Source organism: Populus trichocarpa, chromosome 9 (genome assembly GCF_000002775.5).
Source record: "Populus trichocarpa isolate Nisqually-1 chromosome 9, P.trichocarpa_v4.1, whole genome shotgun sequence".
In the NCBI taxonomy this organism is placed as follows: domain Eukaryota; kingdom Viridiplantae; phylum Streptophyta; class Magnoliopsida; order Malpighiales; family Salicaceae; genus Populus; species Populus trichocarpa.
The window spans coordinates 1,408,377-1,424,727 of NC_037293.2; the positions used below are offsets into that span (position 1 = coordinate 1,408,377).

The 16,351-nt window shown below is 32.9% G+C and overlaps 2 protein-coding genes across 2 annotated transcripts; one reads left to right on the top strand and one right to left on the bottom strand.

Annotated features, from left to right (window-relative positions):
• The first annotated feature begins 2,648 nt into the window (after window positions 1–2,648).
• LOC7463314 (uncharacterized) lies at window positions 2,649–7,404 on the top strand. The gene is made up of 9 exons (XM_002314265.4): window positions 2,649–2,821; window positions 2,969–3,035; window positions 3,575–3,640; window positions 4,486–4,579; window positions 4,737–4,853; window positions 5,094–5,194; window positions 5,935–6,009; window positions 6,103–6,195; window positions 6,588–7,404. The coding sequence occupies exons 1-9, from the start codon at window positions 2,808–2,810 to the stop codon at window positions 6,903–6,905; spliced, it is 945 nt and encodes a 314-aa protein (XP_002314301.2). The 5' UTR covers window positions 2,649–2,807; the 3' UTR covers window positions 6,906–7,404.
• Window positions 7,405–8,208: 804 nt separating this feature from the next.
• LOC7491167 (alpha-L-fucosidase 1) lies at window positions 8,209–11,144 on the bottom strand. The gene is made up of 3 exons (XM_002313497.4): window positions 10,467–11,144; window positions 9,984–10,220; window positions 8,209–9,072 (listed from the first exon to the last, which is right to left on the bottom strand). Exons 1-3 carry the CDS (start codon window positions 10,991–10,993, stop codon window positions 8,307–8,309), a joined length of 1,530 nt encoding a protein of 509 aa, XP_002313533.2. The 5' UTR covers window positions 10,994–11,144; the 3' UTR covers window positions 8,209–8,306.
• Between the last annotated feature and the right edge of the window lie 5,207 nt (window positions 11,145–16,351).

The following is a 16,351-nucleotide window of genomic DNA, read 5'->3' on the forward strand; positions in this document are numbered from 1 at the left end:
TATTATTTTGATGATATTTTGATTTATAGCAAAGGATTAGATGAGTATATTAATTACATGGAAATAATTGTGTTTTTAGGTTATGTTGTTAGTGCAAAAGGGATTGAGATGAATGAGGCAGAGATCAAGGTCATTCAAAAATGACCTACACTTAAGACGGTAAGTGTGGTAAGAAGTTTTACTTCTTAATGGTTTAACTAGTTTTTATATAAGATTTGTCAAAGATTTTAGTATTGTAGTTGTACCATTGACTGAAATGGTAAAGAAAATAGTAGAATTTAAATGAGATGATGATCAAGAAAAGACTTTAAACTTGTTAAAAGAAAGATTGATTTTGACCTCATTGCTTGCTTTACCTGACTTTGCAAAAACTTTTGAAATTAAGTCTGATGCCTCAGGTATAAGTATCGGAGCAATTTTAATGCAGGAAAAATGGCTCATAACCTATTTTAGTGAGAAGCTTAATAAAGCAACTTTTAATTATCCAACATATGATAACGAGTTGTATGCATTAATGAGAACCTTGGAGACTTGACAACATTATCTTTAGCCTAAGGAGTTTGTAATTACATACGGACCATCAATCTTTAAAACATTTAAAGAGCCAAGGTAAGTTGAATAGACGACATGCAAAGTGGATCGAATTCATTAAGACATTCCTATATATTATTAAATACAAGCAATGTAAGGAAAACATTGTTGTAGATGCATTATCTTGAAGGTATATTCTTTTTAATACCTTGAACACTAAATTTTTAGGATTTGAACATATAAAAAAATTATATGTGGATGATGATGACTTTGGTCAAGTTTATGGACAATATGAGCATTCATTTGATAATTATTTTATGCATGATGAATTTTTATTTAAAGATAAGAGATTGTGTGTGCCTAAATGTTTATTGTGTGAATTTCTTATGAGGGAAGCTCATGAGAGCAATTTAATGGAACATTTTGGGGTAGCTAAGACTTTGGTATGTCACATGAGCATTTTTACTGGCTTAACATGAAAGTGGATTTTCAAAAAGAATGTGATAGATGCATAACATGTAAACAAGTCAAGTCTAAAATCATGCCTCATAATTTATATACACCTTTACTAGTACCTAAAGAATCTTGGGTTGTTATATTCATGGATTTTGTTTTAGGGTTACCTAGATCTGAAAGGGATAGAGATTCAATATTTGTTGTAGATAGATTTTATAAGATGACGCATTTTATATCATATCATAAAATTGATGATGCAACAAATATAGTGGTTCTTTTCTCAAGAAAATAGTTCGGTTACATGGTGTTCTAAAGAGCATTGTGACTGATAGAAATGTTAAATTTTTAAGTTACTTTTGAAAAGTTTTGTGGGGTGAGTTAGGAATAAAATTGTTATTTTCTACTATTTGTCATCCATAGACAAATAACTAAATAAAGGTGGTAAATAGGAATTTAACTTAATTGTTGAGACCAAAAAAATCTTAAAAATTAAAAAGATTGTTTGTCATTCATTGAGTTTGCATATAATAGAAGTGTGTTTTCTACAACAAAGTTTTTTTCTTTTAAAATTATGTATGGTTGTAATTCTTTAACTTTATTAAATTTATTATTTTTATATATTGACGAAAGAGTTAGTTTTGAGAGAATAATCAAAGATTTGCATAGCAAGATACAAGTTTTCCTAAAAATTTTAAGTGGTTTTTTGTAATTTTTTTTCTAATTTACAATTTGACTACTAAAGTCTTATTAATTAAAAAAAAAAATGTCCCAGTAAGCAGCTGCTTTGCAAAAATGAGACGCTGCTTTGGAGAGCAAAAATGACGTCGTTTGGCCAAAAGTATAGTACTTTTGCCTGATTTCCACTATGGTTTCATACGTTTGATCTTTTACATTAATGATCAGGGAAAGTGAGAGAGAAAGGAAAGAATGACAAGGCCTAGTCTAACAAGCCCAAACATGTAGAAATTGTTACATAGATTTATTTTACTACAAGATCAATATTTACAAGTCATGTAAATAAACTATAATGATATAACTTTTGATGACGTAAGTATTTCATATGATTTTATCTACTTGTTTTATATTTATTAGTTTAATTTATAGGTAATGTGGTGGACTACGTCTATTTAATAATTTCACAAAATATATGGATCTAATTTTATTTTATTTTTGTAATTTTTTTTTAATATTTTGTTATTGGTCAATGTTTCTTTTAAAATCTTGAAATGTTTTAATTTTTCCTTAAGACAACCTTATAAAATTATTCGAGGAATGATTATTTTGTTTTATTGAAAATATTTTTTAAAATTATGTTGTTTTTTTCAAAAATCACAAAGGTAGTATTAAATTTTTTTTACCAATTAATTAATCCAAGTAATCTTTGAATGTTTTTATTGAGTAGTTATACGATGTCATGATGCGGCCCCTCCTTCAAAATTGACCACTAGTCAACAAAACCAAACCAATATATGATTTACACGTGTCTATTCTAATAACAGTGATAATTTTAAAATAAATATTCTCATCTATTAATTTTAATTTTTGTTGACGAAAAAGGACAGGCTTGCTTCAAAGGAAGTTGCTTTATTATACAATACATGCAGTTTAGACAGAAAAACATTATCTAGCATCAATCGAGGAACGCCTAATACTTTTATGGTCCAATTACAAATATTAATAATTTGAGGACCTATCTTTGAATACAATATAGAGGAGGACTTATCTGAGGTTCTCCTAACCTCAACCGAAAACCTCATCAATATATTTTTGTTGCTCAGCCTCCAGCAGTAAAAGATTTCGATTTTCTTCCAAAAAATTCAATGGAGCCTGACAGGTATTTAAAATGGTGTTTTGGGCTTTCGAAATGCTTTAGTTGGCTCTCAGTAGGGTGCCCTTTTGTCTACAATCCGTTCCCTTTAGTTTTTCTATTGAATTTTTATATATTTATATGTATACAAGGTTTTATTTGTTTTTTTGCCAGGTTAAATTATCCAAGCACCTCTGCTATTACATTTGAAGTTTTGGGCCATCAACTGCAGTTCTCTCAAGTATGTTTTTTTATTGTTCTTTTCCCATATTGCAAACGTTGTTATTGTTTCTTGTAGTTTGTATCGGTTGCTATAAATTTGGAAATTTAGTGTGAGTTGTACACTTTTTGGACAATGTTTAACCACTCACGACTGGAAAAGGTGACCTGTCTGCATGTTGTGTTGGTTATGTAATAGCTACTGTGATGTTGGGGAAGGACATCAAATTCTGGATCAAAGTGAAATAGTCTGTTTTTTTTTCTTAAAATAAAAAATGGACATTTCGTGATATTTTGAATAAAAATATAGTCTTTTCAATGGAAAGTGATGTGCAGCAACAAAGTTTAGGTGGCCTGTATAAATATGAAATAATCATGAAAGAAAATTTTGTTGCGTCTGCGATTAATTGCCTGTTTGTAATTCCTCCATCCTACAAGTTTGGTTGCCGTTAATTTTCGGTTTCACAGCATCATTTCCTGTTGCAAATTTTTCACATGTTATGTTGCATTTAGTATCTCGTGATGTTTACCTAACAAATGAATTTCTGGTCATGGTGATAGGATCCAAATTCCAAGCATTTAGGAACCACTGTTTGGGATGCATCAATGGTGTTGGTTAAATTTCTGGTAAGTTTAAATTTGTATTTCTTCATGTACTTGAAACTGTAGAGCACGCTCTCCCTGGTGGTATTGTTTGATTCTTGGATGTTGGACTCAGGATTCAGGGTCTGTTTCACCATGACGTGCTCAATAGTCAAACAGCTTTTAGCGAACTTTAAAGAGTAGGTTGTTTCTGTAAAGAGTTTGCTTCTAAGAAAATTCATCATTTCAATGCAGTAAAGCAGCTAAAAAGCTTATCATGCAGGAAGCATTTTCCTCCCCTGCTTTTCTCATAATCATTTTAATTTCAGTGCTATGGTTCTTAGTGCAGCATAGCTTACTAACCCTTATAAATTTAAGTTGATCTTATTTAGGCATTTCTTGTTACTGGGATAAATCTTTTTCAATTTCAGTTGTATTTTGCCTGGATTCTTTCTGAAGATCCCTGATGGGTTGTTTGAGGGATTTGATCATCTTGATTTTTTATCTCATTTTGTTCTGCATAAAGAGAAGAAAACGAGAGATGATGGTTAGTACCAGCAAAACCGTGGAACAAATCTTCCCATTATCTTCCAATTTATTTCTATAAATTTAAAGATGGATCTAATGTCATTGGAAAACTGCAAGATAAGAACAAGATGTGTGTGTGTGTGTGAGAGAGAGAGAGAGAGAGAGTGAGAGAGAGAGTTCACTAAAGATAGTGGCTGGCTCTTTAACTTGTGAATATGTTAATGAACACTTGATTGAAAGCTCACCTCACTAGAACATTATGCTTATCAGATTTGAAAGGCCACTCATACATTACCTGTGACATAGATTAATAAATATTTTAGATCTAAAGACATGAATCCGCTCTTCATTGGTTGTTTCAGGAAAGGAATTGCAGAAGGGGAAGGTTTTGTCCATCTAAACTGAAAGGAAAACGCGTTATTGAACTTGGAGCAGGATGTGGAGTAGCTGGATTTGGTGGGTTTCTTTTCTTTCCCCCTTTTTTATTTTTAGCTAGTGAAATAGTGTTTCCAACATGTCACTTTACTTGGCTCGTCAATTCGATATAGATCCAGTTTTATCCAACTCTAAAAGGTCTTTTGCCTCATAGTTTGATTTAAGCTGCTCTTTCCAGGGATGGCACTACTGGGATGTGATGTAATTGCAACTGACCAAATAGAGGTTTTGCCACTGCTAATGAGAAATGCTGAACGCAATACTTCAAGAATAACGCAGAAAGATTCCAATTCAGGTGTGCTTGGATACATTTTGACTGGTCGTGGTCATACACTTTTATTTTTCTTATATTTATTAAAAAGATTTTTTATTACTGAATAGCCAACTGCATTTTAAGATATTTTTCTGCGTGCAATTAAATTTGATGGGAAAATGCCCTAATCAGCATGGAGTTTCTTTAACTATCAGATAGAGGGTGTGCTTGGACCTCCATTACATGTAGCATGTACCTTACATGTTTTTATGCTCGTTGCAGATTCATTTGGATCTATCCAGGTTGCAGAATTGGACTGGGGGAACGAAGATCATATAAGGGCTGTTGATCCACCATTTGACTACATCATTGGCACTGATGTTGTAAGTTTGTTTGGTGATTACATTTTGCTGAACCCATAATGGGAAACAATATATTGCTAATTATCTTTACTTTCATAGTTTTGTCTCTTCCTGGAACCCACACTTAATTTCTCATGACCACCCCATTTGACTTTCTGATTTATGGCTTCTAGAGTCTGACCTCAGGTCAACATTTCAAAGAAATTGGAAAATTCATGAGCAAGCTTGACCCCATGATTTTGGTGCTATGTTAATTTCAGTTTTATTTGTTTCCAAATGCTTCAAGCCATTTACTTGAAATAGTCTTAGTTTCATGATGTATAATGGACTCCTAGGAGGGTTGTCACTGTTTCCTCTAACTTTTGATTTGATATGTCAGTGAACGTGCTGCAACTAGTTGCAGCATTAGCACAGGGATAGCAAAGACCAACCCATGCTCCTGCTCAATGCTCCAAAGGCTTAAACACTGTTTTTAATACTTCATTGAATAATTGAATGAAAGCTTTTTTCAATCTGTGTCACTTTTACCACTTGATAAATTTCCCAAATCGTGAATATGATAGAATGCATAAAAAAGCCTCAAGTAATGAGATAGTTTTTTCTGTTGCTATTGAAAAATAAAATAAATTAGTAAATCCATTTTCTTATCCATCTTATGCTAAGATGTTTAATTTGTTATTCTTATGATGTTATGGATCTGTAGCTCTATACTTGAACCTGCTTCAGTGAAGTGTTTGATTTTCAGCTTCTTTGCATTTAAGGTTTATGCAGAGCATCTCTTGGAACCACTGTTGCAGACACTACTTGCTTTATCAGGACCGAAAACCACTATTTTGGTGTGTTGCTTTAAAGCTTGAAAGTTTTGTTTTTTGTTTTTCCTTTGGAAACTTGACTGTGATGCTTTTACTTATTACTATACTTCCATGTAGTTGGGGTATGAGATCCGTTCTACCAACGTCCATGACCGAATGCTCGACATGTGGAAAAAAAACTTTGAGGTGAAAACTGTTCCAAAAGCAAAGGTATGTTCATTATGGTAATAAATACTTGTGGCTTAATGAGATATTCATATGCTGTACATGACATTTCCAAATAAAATTCCTGGACTGAAGTATGAATGGTTACCAAACTGGAGACAAAATCTGGTAAAAATTAGGACTTTATGTGATCCTTTAACTATTTCTCACCTGCTACTTTCCATAAGTGTTCATAAGTGTAAATATTTAAGAAACACAATCTTATAACATATTATTCCGTGCACTGGTTGTTAACAATCTAAGATGCCAGCTTAGTCATTGGACCTGCATCATAAATACATGCTTTAGCTGGGGTATTAGTCAACGCATTGTCATTGGACCTTCATAATTAATGCCTTCACCCTTTGAAGTCGTTGTAACCACTTTGTCCCATGCAGATGGACAGTAATTACCAACATCCCAGTATTCAACTTTACATCATGGGATTGAAGCCTCCAGCTGGGATCATAGGAAACAGGATTTCGGAGCTTGAGCAACAAACTGATGAGGTTGAAATGGTAGATGAGGTACTGAAAGATGATGAGAATGGTGGGAGTAGTAATACCAAGAAAAGGTTGGAAGATTGCAGCAGTGAAAAGGTTCATGAAGATTGTGAGCTAGCGATGAAAATTCCAAATGGAAAACTTACTGATTGGGAAGCAAGAAGATTAGGCTCAATGACCGCTCGACTTCTTCAAGATGTCAAGATAACATGAAGCATTCAGCTTGGAATTTGCAACCTACCTTTTGTACTCTCAATGCTTGTTTGCAATGGATCTGCCCCATGTCTCACATTATTTGAGTCTCATTGTTGTCTAATTTCATGGAATGGTTGTGGAATGCTTAGGAAGTAAGGTGCAGCAAATGATATGGCATAGCATTGCCAAAATCAATAGAAATGTTGACCTCTTGAAACCGGTGGATTTGTTGCCGTAATTTGCTTTTTGATCACGACACATGGTGCCATCTGGGGTGGTGGGAAATAAGATTTGGAAAAGTAGAGTTAAGAGCTTCGTGTCAGTATTCTGAAGCTGCAATCATTGCATTATATGTTGGATGAGTCGGGATGTGCAGTGCTTCATCCTGAGTAGTGACCTTTTCTGAGAATAAAATAAAGTGTATTTCAATTTTTAAAGCTGTTTTGAAGATATTGTAATAATCTAAGAATATGAAGAGGATTTGAGAAACATATATATGTTATAGCCTTTTAGGTCATCAATGTAGTCATTTGGACACAAATCTGTCATCCAAATGATTTAACCTTGCCTCAAAATTGCATCCAATGAATTTGCGGCTGCTCACACTGTTTTCCTTGGTTTCTCGCTGTGGAACTGGATCTGTTGTCCACACTATGATGATCCATTCCTTCGTCTCTGGAGTTGACTGACTTTTTTTTTTTTTTCTGTTCCTCATTTGACCACTCATCAAGTCGGGGGTCCAAGGAAACGCAGGGAGGGATATTGAATGCCCTAAACACTTTTGGCATATGAATTACAATCAAGATTTGCATTTTAGCCTGATTATTTAAGAATATGCTCGACCTTTACACATTTTTCTTTTCATTAGCAAGAGTAGCAGGATTACATTTAGAATTATAATCACCGAGGGTGGATGCTAAAGCAAAGCAATTTGCACACACAAAGAAAGGTGGTCATTTGTTTAAATTGGAGGCTTCCACTTCAACCCGCATTTCCAAACTCAGAAATTTTTCCAAATCAACTTCTTTTGGGGTAGATAAGGCTTTGTAGCCGCCTCCTTTCGATCTGTGTGTTGGGCTAAGCAAAGCTCACTACTTTTGGTTGATGAAAGGCAGTTGAGTGACTAGCTAACAAAAACCAAATTCAGCTGTCCTCAGCCTAGAGTCAAGCTGTGCATCATTGAGATATACAGATTACAGTGTAATAAATATTATAGTAATGCTGTCCAAAGCTGCCTGGATCTTTCAAAGAGAATCAAATCACATAACATATGCTGAACTTTTCCTTGCCTGGAGATGGACTTGTAACATACACACAAAAGGGAACAAGAATGGGATAGTATCGTATTGGTATGCAAGAAATGTTTTACAGTGATTTGGAAAATGAAAATGAACCTGCACAATGTAGTAGGAATTCATATTAAATAGAGGCTGTTGTAGAATGGTTGTGTATTGCTTGCCGAAGAACTTGACTGCTGTAGTTGTTTGTTGGCGAGCTTCTATGAAATGCAGAATTCACAATGGAAAACTGATCCATGTAGATTCCCAAGTATGAAATGAGTGGGTCTGCCCGACTCTTGTCTATAACAAATTTCAGGTGTTGAGATTCTACATTAGGAAAATGCAACAGCCTTTGATATCCAACTGTAGTGCCATTAATCACCATCCTCCAGTCCCCGTCTTCATTCAAGACCTCAAGATGGAATGCCATAATTCGCTGTCCCATGTGAATTGGTTCTTGTACTTGCAAAACATTGAAAGATACCGACTCTTGAAGGTTTAAGTGTAATGCCCAATCAGATACATTCTCCTCGGGTGCCCAATAGGTGTAAATGCCTTCTTTGAAGATGTTATAGGGATCAAAGCGAGAATCACCAATGCTGCCTCGTGTGCTGCTTGCATTAAGAATGGCATTCCCAGCTAGATTATCAGAAAATATGGACCTTCGGAGTTCAGAAAATTCTTTAAGTACTTGTATGTCTTCATCTGATATAAGACCTGAAGAGTTTGGGGGCACATTTAGTAACAAGAGACAGTTTCTGCCAACAGATTTGTAGTATATGTCGAGAAGCTTTATTGCAGATTTTGGAACTTCCGAAGCATGCCAAAACCAACCAGGTCGAATGGATACATCACACTCAGCAGGCACCCAGTCATGACCTGATGGGTCTCCTCCCTGCGAGTATCTGTTGAATAGACAATAAAAAGTGAAACAAAAATCTGAATATTTGATTCTGTATGCAAGAAAAACTGGAGGGGCAGAAAGTGCAGGGGAAAAAATCAGTGCACTCCCACAAAAAAAGAGAGCCAATTTTTCTGCAGTTCTACGAAGGGGAAAAAACTAGCTTTTAGTTTTATGGCAATAATTCATAAGCATATTGTATTGGACATCAAGTTCTTCAAAATTTGTTATTCAATTAATGCTACAATTAGTCAAGGACAAAAATCTAGAACATGAAAATGTCTCCACTGTAATTTGAAAACCAGGGAATTCTTCAGAAGTCAATAGCATCACAAAATAATAAGCACTTCAAGATATAAGGAAATGCATGAAAGTGCATTACCATAATTGGATCCTTGTAGGATGGAACCCTGGATCATGCGTATGTTGACTATACTCATGGTTTCAATTTATTAAGCAGGCCAGCCATGAACAAGAGTTGTGATTTGGCAAAACTAACATTACCATTTCCTAGCATAATGTACATTTCAAAGATACCTTGCCAAAATTCACAAACAAAATCTAGCCCTCAATTTACATCATGCTTGCGTGCAGGATGAAAAGTTTTAGGTTGCTATGAAGTCCTCTTAACATGATCAGCAGGGGATTGACATTCAGACTAGAGATAAGAGTCTGAATTCTCTTCTTTCACTTTCCCCAACATCTTGAAAAATACTCACTCATTTGTTTGTGTTCGGTTGAATAGGGCAGTGCTGTCAAGTTCTAACTAAACAAGTCATCTTTAGGCAGACATGGAATCCATAGCATTGTAAACAAGCATGAACTCTTAAAAAGTGCAGACCATGAATTACCAACCAAAAGTACAAGGTAAGGAAAAAAAAAGGCATGGAAGAGAAGGTTAGAAAGTTAACTCACATAGGATCAGTGTTTCCAATCTGGGCAGAACTCCGATTAAAAAGAGACCAGCAAGTAGACCCAGCGACACCAGCCTCATCCCCAATCCACCTTGTATCAGGACCTGCATCAGAAAAGATGATAGCCCCAGGCTGATGTTGATGAATGAGACTAAACCAACTATCGAAAAAATACTCCATGTCCTTCTCTCCCTCTCCTTTCGCACCATCCAACCATACCTCCTTTATCTCTCCATACCTGCAAAAACAAAACACAACACGAATAGTTCTTAATTACCACAAAACATAAATCTAATCAAAGACAGATGTTATTTCCCAGATAACACAACTGTTCAGGTTGAACTAACAACAAGAATTAGATACAACAAAATGCAATGATTAAAACCAACATCTCAAATACCAAATGAAATACAGATTACAAAATAACCTAATAAAAGAAGTCAAGGAAAAAACCCAATTGATCAAAGACAAGAAAGAAAATCACCTTGTCAACAACTCAGTCATTTGGCCTAAATAGAACTCATTATACTCCAAAGTCTTTCCATAACACCCCTCATGCCTATCCCATGGTGAAAGATAAAGACCCAAATCAACACCAGCCTCTTTAGCAGCCAAAGAAAGCTCCTTTACAACATCCCCACTTCCATTTCTCCAAGAAGTTGACTTCACAGAGTAGTCTGTGTACTCACTAGGCCATAAACAGAACCCATCATGATGCTTTGCAGTGAGGATCACACGGTTAAAGCCAGAGTCTTTAGCAACCTGGACCCACTGGGTGGTATTGAGACGGGTCGGGTTGAACACAGAAGGGTCAACCTGGCCAGTACCCCACTCTGAGTCTGTAAAGGTATTGGTTCCAAAGTGAAAGAAGAGTGCCATTGATGAGAGTTGCCATTGGAATTGAGAAGCTGTTGGGATGGGTAAAATGGGAAGTGGGGGTGGCTTTTGGAGGGCACAGTGGGAAATGGGAAATATCAAAGAGAATGAGAGACATAAGAGGATCAGATTCATTGTTCTGGGCTCTGGAGTTTGGTGGTTCTCCTCATAATGGAAGACAACAGGAAGTATTAAGAGGTCAAAAGACTTGGCTTTTAAAGTGAGACATTTGTGAAGTGATGTTTTAGAACACTGATCACGCAAAGTGGAGGTTGTTACTTCCTTATCTTTAGAACCCGTTTGTTTACTGGAAAATAGTTTTTTTTGAAAAGTAAATTTCAGAGAAAGTGAATTTCGAGAAAGTGAATTCCAGAAAAGTATTTTCTGATATTTGGTAGTATAATGAAAAATAAATTGGAAAACACTTTCCAGTGTTTGGTTATGTCATGGAAAATGAGCTGGAAAATAACTTATTAATGTTTTATTTTTCTCAAGTTTATTAAAATAATGAGAAACAAATCTTACAAATTAAAAAGTTGAATGAGAATGAAATTGAAAAAAAATATAATTTCATAAATTATCTCAAATAAAATAAATAATAATCAAAATAATAGAGATCAAATCTAAAAAATTAAAAAAAAATGAAAGGTGAATAAATTAAAATAATAATAATTAACATTTCATAAATTATTTCAAATAAAATAAGTAACAATCAAAAGAATAAGGACCAAATTTAATAGATAAAAAATTTCAATAAAAAATGATAAGGAAAAAGCAAATAGCAATTATAAAAATAAAAACCAAAATTAATATAAAAATTAAATTTTAAGAGATGAAATTGAAAAATAAATATACAAAACAAATTATATATAGCAATCAAAAGTTTGAGGATCAAATTTGAAATAATCAGCAAATAATGACATTTCTAAATTTTTCACAACTTCCGGAAAGTGTTTTCCGCCCAAATTTTCCAGGAAAACACTTTCCTGAAAACCAAGCCAAATTTTCCTTTGACTGGAAAGTGTTTTCCGTTGACCAACTTTTCTAATGACAAACAAACACAGGAAAGTTTGGAAAGTGGTTTCCAGGAAACCACTTTCCGGAAAACAAACACAGTCAAAAGGGAAAACACTTTCCTGGAAACTAAACCAAATTTTTCTTTGACTGGAAAGTGTTTTCCGTTGACCGAAAAGTGTTTCCGTTGACTGGAAAGTGTTTTCCGTTGACCAGAAAGTGTTTTCCGTTGACCAACTTTTCTAATGGCAAACAAACACAGGAAAGTTTGGAAAGTGGTTTCCCGGAAAGTGAATTCCGGGAAACAAACATGGCCTTAATCATGCTTTGGCCAAACGCCTAATATATTAAACTAGATTTTCTGTTTTTTTATCTGTTCGTGCTATGTTGTAGAGCTGGTTGAATTTTTTCTAGCATGAAAAAACATTTAAACAGTGATAATTTGAGTGGATTTTGATTAACTTGGAGATTATTACTTCCTTATCTTTAACCATGCTTTGGCCAAACGCCTAATATATTATACTAGATTATTTTTTTCTTGCGTGCGACATTACAGGACAAGTTAAATTTTTTCAAACATTAAAAAACATTTAAATAGTGATAACTGAATGAATTTAGGTTAAATTGATTAACTCACTGTCTGGAATGACTCCAGAGAAAATAAAATAGAAAATTTAAAGCTTAATAATCTAATGCTCGTAATGAAATTAAAAACTTTGAAAAGAAAAGATCGAAGTTAAATCGAACTAATCTTTAAAACTAACAATTCTGGTCATGAGACTAAGATGAACATACAGAAGATCCAAAAAAATCTTCAACGAAATTCTTAACCATTAAAAGATTAAAAAGAAAATAAATAGTAATTAAAATAATGATAACTAAATCTGATATAAAAACTAATAAAAAAATAATCAGAAACTTAATCGAAAAATAAAATAAAAAAAGAGCAATTAAAAGAATGAGAACCAAAATTAAATAAAAAAACAAATGAAATAAAATATCGAGGGACAAAATTGAAAGATAAAACAAATTAAGAAAAGAATAAAAAATGAGCAAATAAAAAAATAAGAACTAAATCAGGAAAAAAAAGAATTGAAATAAAATATTAAGGGGGAAAATTGAAAGAAAAAAATCAAGAAAAAGTAAAAAAAAAAAACCAACAATTAAGAAAATGAGTGCCATATTTAATATAAAAACAAAATAAAATCAAATTTAACTAGAAAAAGAATCCAAAAAAGAATTCAAAATAAAGAAAGACTAATAAAAAAAGGATCCTAATTGAATTTTTTCTCCATAATTTTTTTTATCAAAATAATACCATTTTTACTTTTTAGCTAAATAAAAAATCGAATGATTAGCTAGGGAAAAATCATGTCAACACCCGTTGATTTTTTTCCATTTTTTTATCAAAATAATGTTATTTTTACTTTTTGCATAATAAAAAATTTGATTGACTCTGATAGCCCTAGTTATTCGACTCAACCCTTGACCCAGGACATGATGGGGTCGACTCCCAGGTTTTAAAAGCATAATAAAAAAATAAGTATCAAATATGATATGAAAATTCAGTAAAATTAAATAGTATGGGATGGAATTACAAAAAAAAAAGAAATTAATCAAAAAGAGAACTCAAAATAAAAGGAATTGCAATTATAAGAATGAAGATCAAATTCAACAAAAAAAAAAGATTTAAGATCAAATGATTAGGGATTAAATCGAGAAATAAAATCCAATAAAAAATATTAAAAGCAAAATAATTAGGAATCAAAATGAGGATCAAATTTGATAAAAAAAAAACATAAAAAATCAATTTTCAAGGGATAAAATTGAAAAATAAATAAATTAAATTCGATACAATTAAATGATTGATGACCACTTTGCAACTTTGCAAGGCCAGTACACCTTTTAAGGTGAAGGAGAGAGAAAAGATGGGGGAGGAGAAAAATTGTCACTAGAGCTCTTTCGTGCCATGGAGGCCAACGCACATCGGCTCATTGTATAGAGGGTGGCGTGATGCTTCGGTTGCCATTGTGGAAGGCTATCAACAATCATTGAGGGGTGCCGCACGCTCCACCCAAAAGGCAAGGGCGCCTCCTACTTACTGGCATATGCCACCTTTTTTATTATAGAAAGATCAGAACATTCGTGACCCCCATGGGGTAATTCCAAGAAAAACAAGGTTAAAAAACCTAAAATGCCCCTTAATCTTAGGTAAAAAAAAAAAAGTTGACCCCAAAGGTTATATGGTAATTACACTGTATAAAAATATGAAAACGCCCTCAGACATTAGCTGTGTTTTTTTTTCAATGGCATGAGAGTAATTACATTATGCAATAAATATATTAAAATATGATTTTACCCCTAAGTGAATGTTCATTTAAGGGCTTATCAGTTGTTTTACTGTGGATTGCACTATGCACAATCCACAATAAAACACAGGTGAGTTTTAGTTTTATTTGTAATTACCTAAAAACTAAATTGCATGGGATGGTTACTATAAGAGTTGGCATTGTTTACCTACACACAAAACTATGGATAGCACTGTGTATTTTTTTCATAATTCATTTTAGTCCTCAAAGTTTTATTTTATATGATTTCATCATAATTGAAGACCAATTGCTTTTAATTTCTTAGTTAATGGTGAAACTAAAAGAAGAGGGATCAGAATGAAAAAAGGCATCAAACATGAATGGCATGCCAGAAGTTTCGGGAAAGATATACTTTGGTGCTCAAACTTTAAAAATAACGCATATTATATAATTTCGGTAGCTCAATATTTTTTCAATTCAATTTTGATATAAAAGTTCATTTCTGTTATTTTTAGTCCCTAGTTGAGAGAAGAGAGAGGGGGGTCACAGGATTCCACCGGTAGAGAAAGAAAAATATCGTTGTTAACATCGATTTAGGCCACCAAAACGGTCGATGTTTGTGTCAAATGGGTTCATTTGATTATGGGAGTTTATATTATGTGTTTTTTCACTTTTAAAGTTTATGTTATATATGAGCTCATGTAGATTTTTTATTTCAAGTTGATTTCAATTTTTGGGACGGGTTTTTGGGTTTTTTAGGCCATGGATAGGTGTATCATGGTTCCTAAGGTGCTTTGGGTAAAACATAATTTGAAAAATGAGTTTTCGGGTCTAAAAAACTTTAAGCCCCGATTTTTTAGTCATTGTGGTGGCCGGAATCTAGACAAATTCAGACGACGCATCGTTTGAGTTTCTTTTAAAAACGAATCAAGGCGGACAACATGTCATCCACTCCAGATGCAGCAAAAAAAGAGAGCCCAGAACACTGCCTTGCAAAGGCCCTAACAAAATGGGGCCAATTGGGTTAGCCTAGCTCAATTTACTAGGCCCAATAATGTCTGACATTTTCTTTTATTTTTGTAATTTTTTTTATTAAAGCTTCTTTTTATTTGTTTTTTTTATTTTTAATTATACGTAGATTAATACCCCTTTTTTTTTGTTTAGAAAAATTCTTTTAAATTATGATTATTTTTTTTGTTATGCATTTAATTTTTTAAGAGGTTTTTCTCATTCATCCATAATTATTTTTTTTATCTTTTGTATAGATGAATTTTATTTTTGAAAATAATTTTTTTATTTATTTTCAAATAATATTTATAATATGTGTAGCCTTGCATAATATTTTTTCCATTTATTTTATTCAATTAATTTAATGTGCGTGTCTATTTCTATTATTGTTTGATTGAATAAAAGAATTATTTTAACAAAAAAAATTTAGAAAACACAACCGGATAAATGTATCATCTTACAAGATTAAATATTTTGATCTATACCCATCTCTTGATTTTTCCAGTTTTATTTTTAGTTATCGTTTGTGATTTTTTATTTATTTATTAACACACATAATTCTTAATTTTTTTAATTGCATTTATGCATAAACTTTTTAATTTTTCACTTGGAAGTTTTTTAACTACAAAAATATGTCAAAAAAGCCTTTGTATAAAATGTTTTGTTGAAAAAATCTAACCGGCGGTGAAACACGAGTCAAGTGTCTAATTATAAGCTAAAGGTTGTTATGTACACAAAAATATGTCAAAAAAGCCTTTGTATAAAATGTTTTGTTGAAAAAATCTAACCGGCGGTGAAACACGAGTCAAGTGTCTAATTATAAGCTAAAGGTTGTTATGTACAGCAAGGTGTATTCAAGTTATTTGTTAAATTAAATGGACTGCTATGAATCAGATCAAAAGTTAATTTTTTTATATATATTGTTAACTTGTTTTTAGATGTGTGCTTTAATGACTGAAGGATTAACGATTGCTTGAGATAACTGCTTAAAGAACTAGCAATATGGATTGTTGCTTAAAAAATCTGATGGCTTTGGAGATCGACGTTGCTGAGAGAGAATTGAGGGGAAAGTCCATAGTAGATGTTGCTATCTAATTTTTTATCCTATTTTTAAAATATTTTTAAAAACAATAAAATAAAATAAAAACCAAAAAATATGTTA

Coding starts and splice junctions, on each gene's coding strand:
- LOC7491167 (XM_002313497.4), bottom strand. CDS start 10,993: ATGAATCTGATCCTCTTATGTCTCTCATTCTCTTTGATATTTCCCATT. Junction 10,221..10,466: donor ATGACTGAGTTGTTGACAAG/GTGATTTTCTTT, acceptor TTGTTTTTGCAG/GTATGGAGAGATAAAGGAGG. Junction 9,073..9,983: donor ATTGGAAACACTGATCCTAT/GTGAGTTAACTT, acceptor TCTATTCAACAG/ATACTCGCAGGGAGGAGACC.
- LOC7463314 (XM_002314265.4), top strand. Junction 4,580..4,736: donor ATGTGGAGTAGCTGGATTTG/GTGGGTTTCTTT, acceptor TGCTCTTTCCAG/GGATGGCACTACTGGGATGT. Junction 4,854..5,093: donor GCAGAAAGATTCCAATTCAG/GTGTGCTTGGAT, acceptor TGCTCGTTGCAG/ATTCATTTGGATCTATCCAG.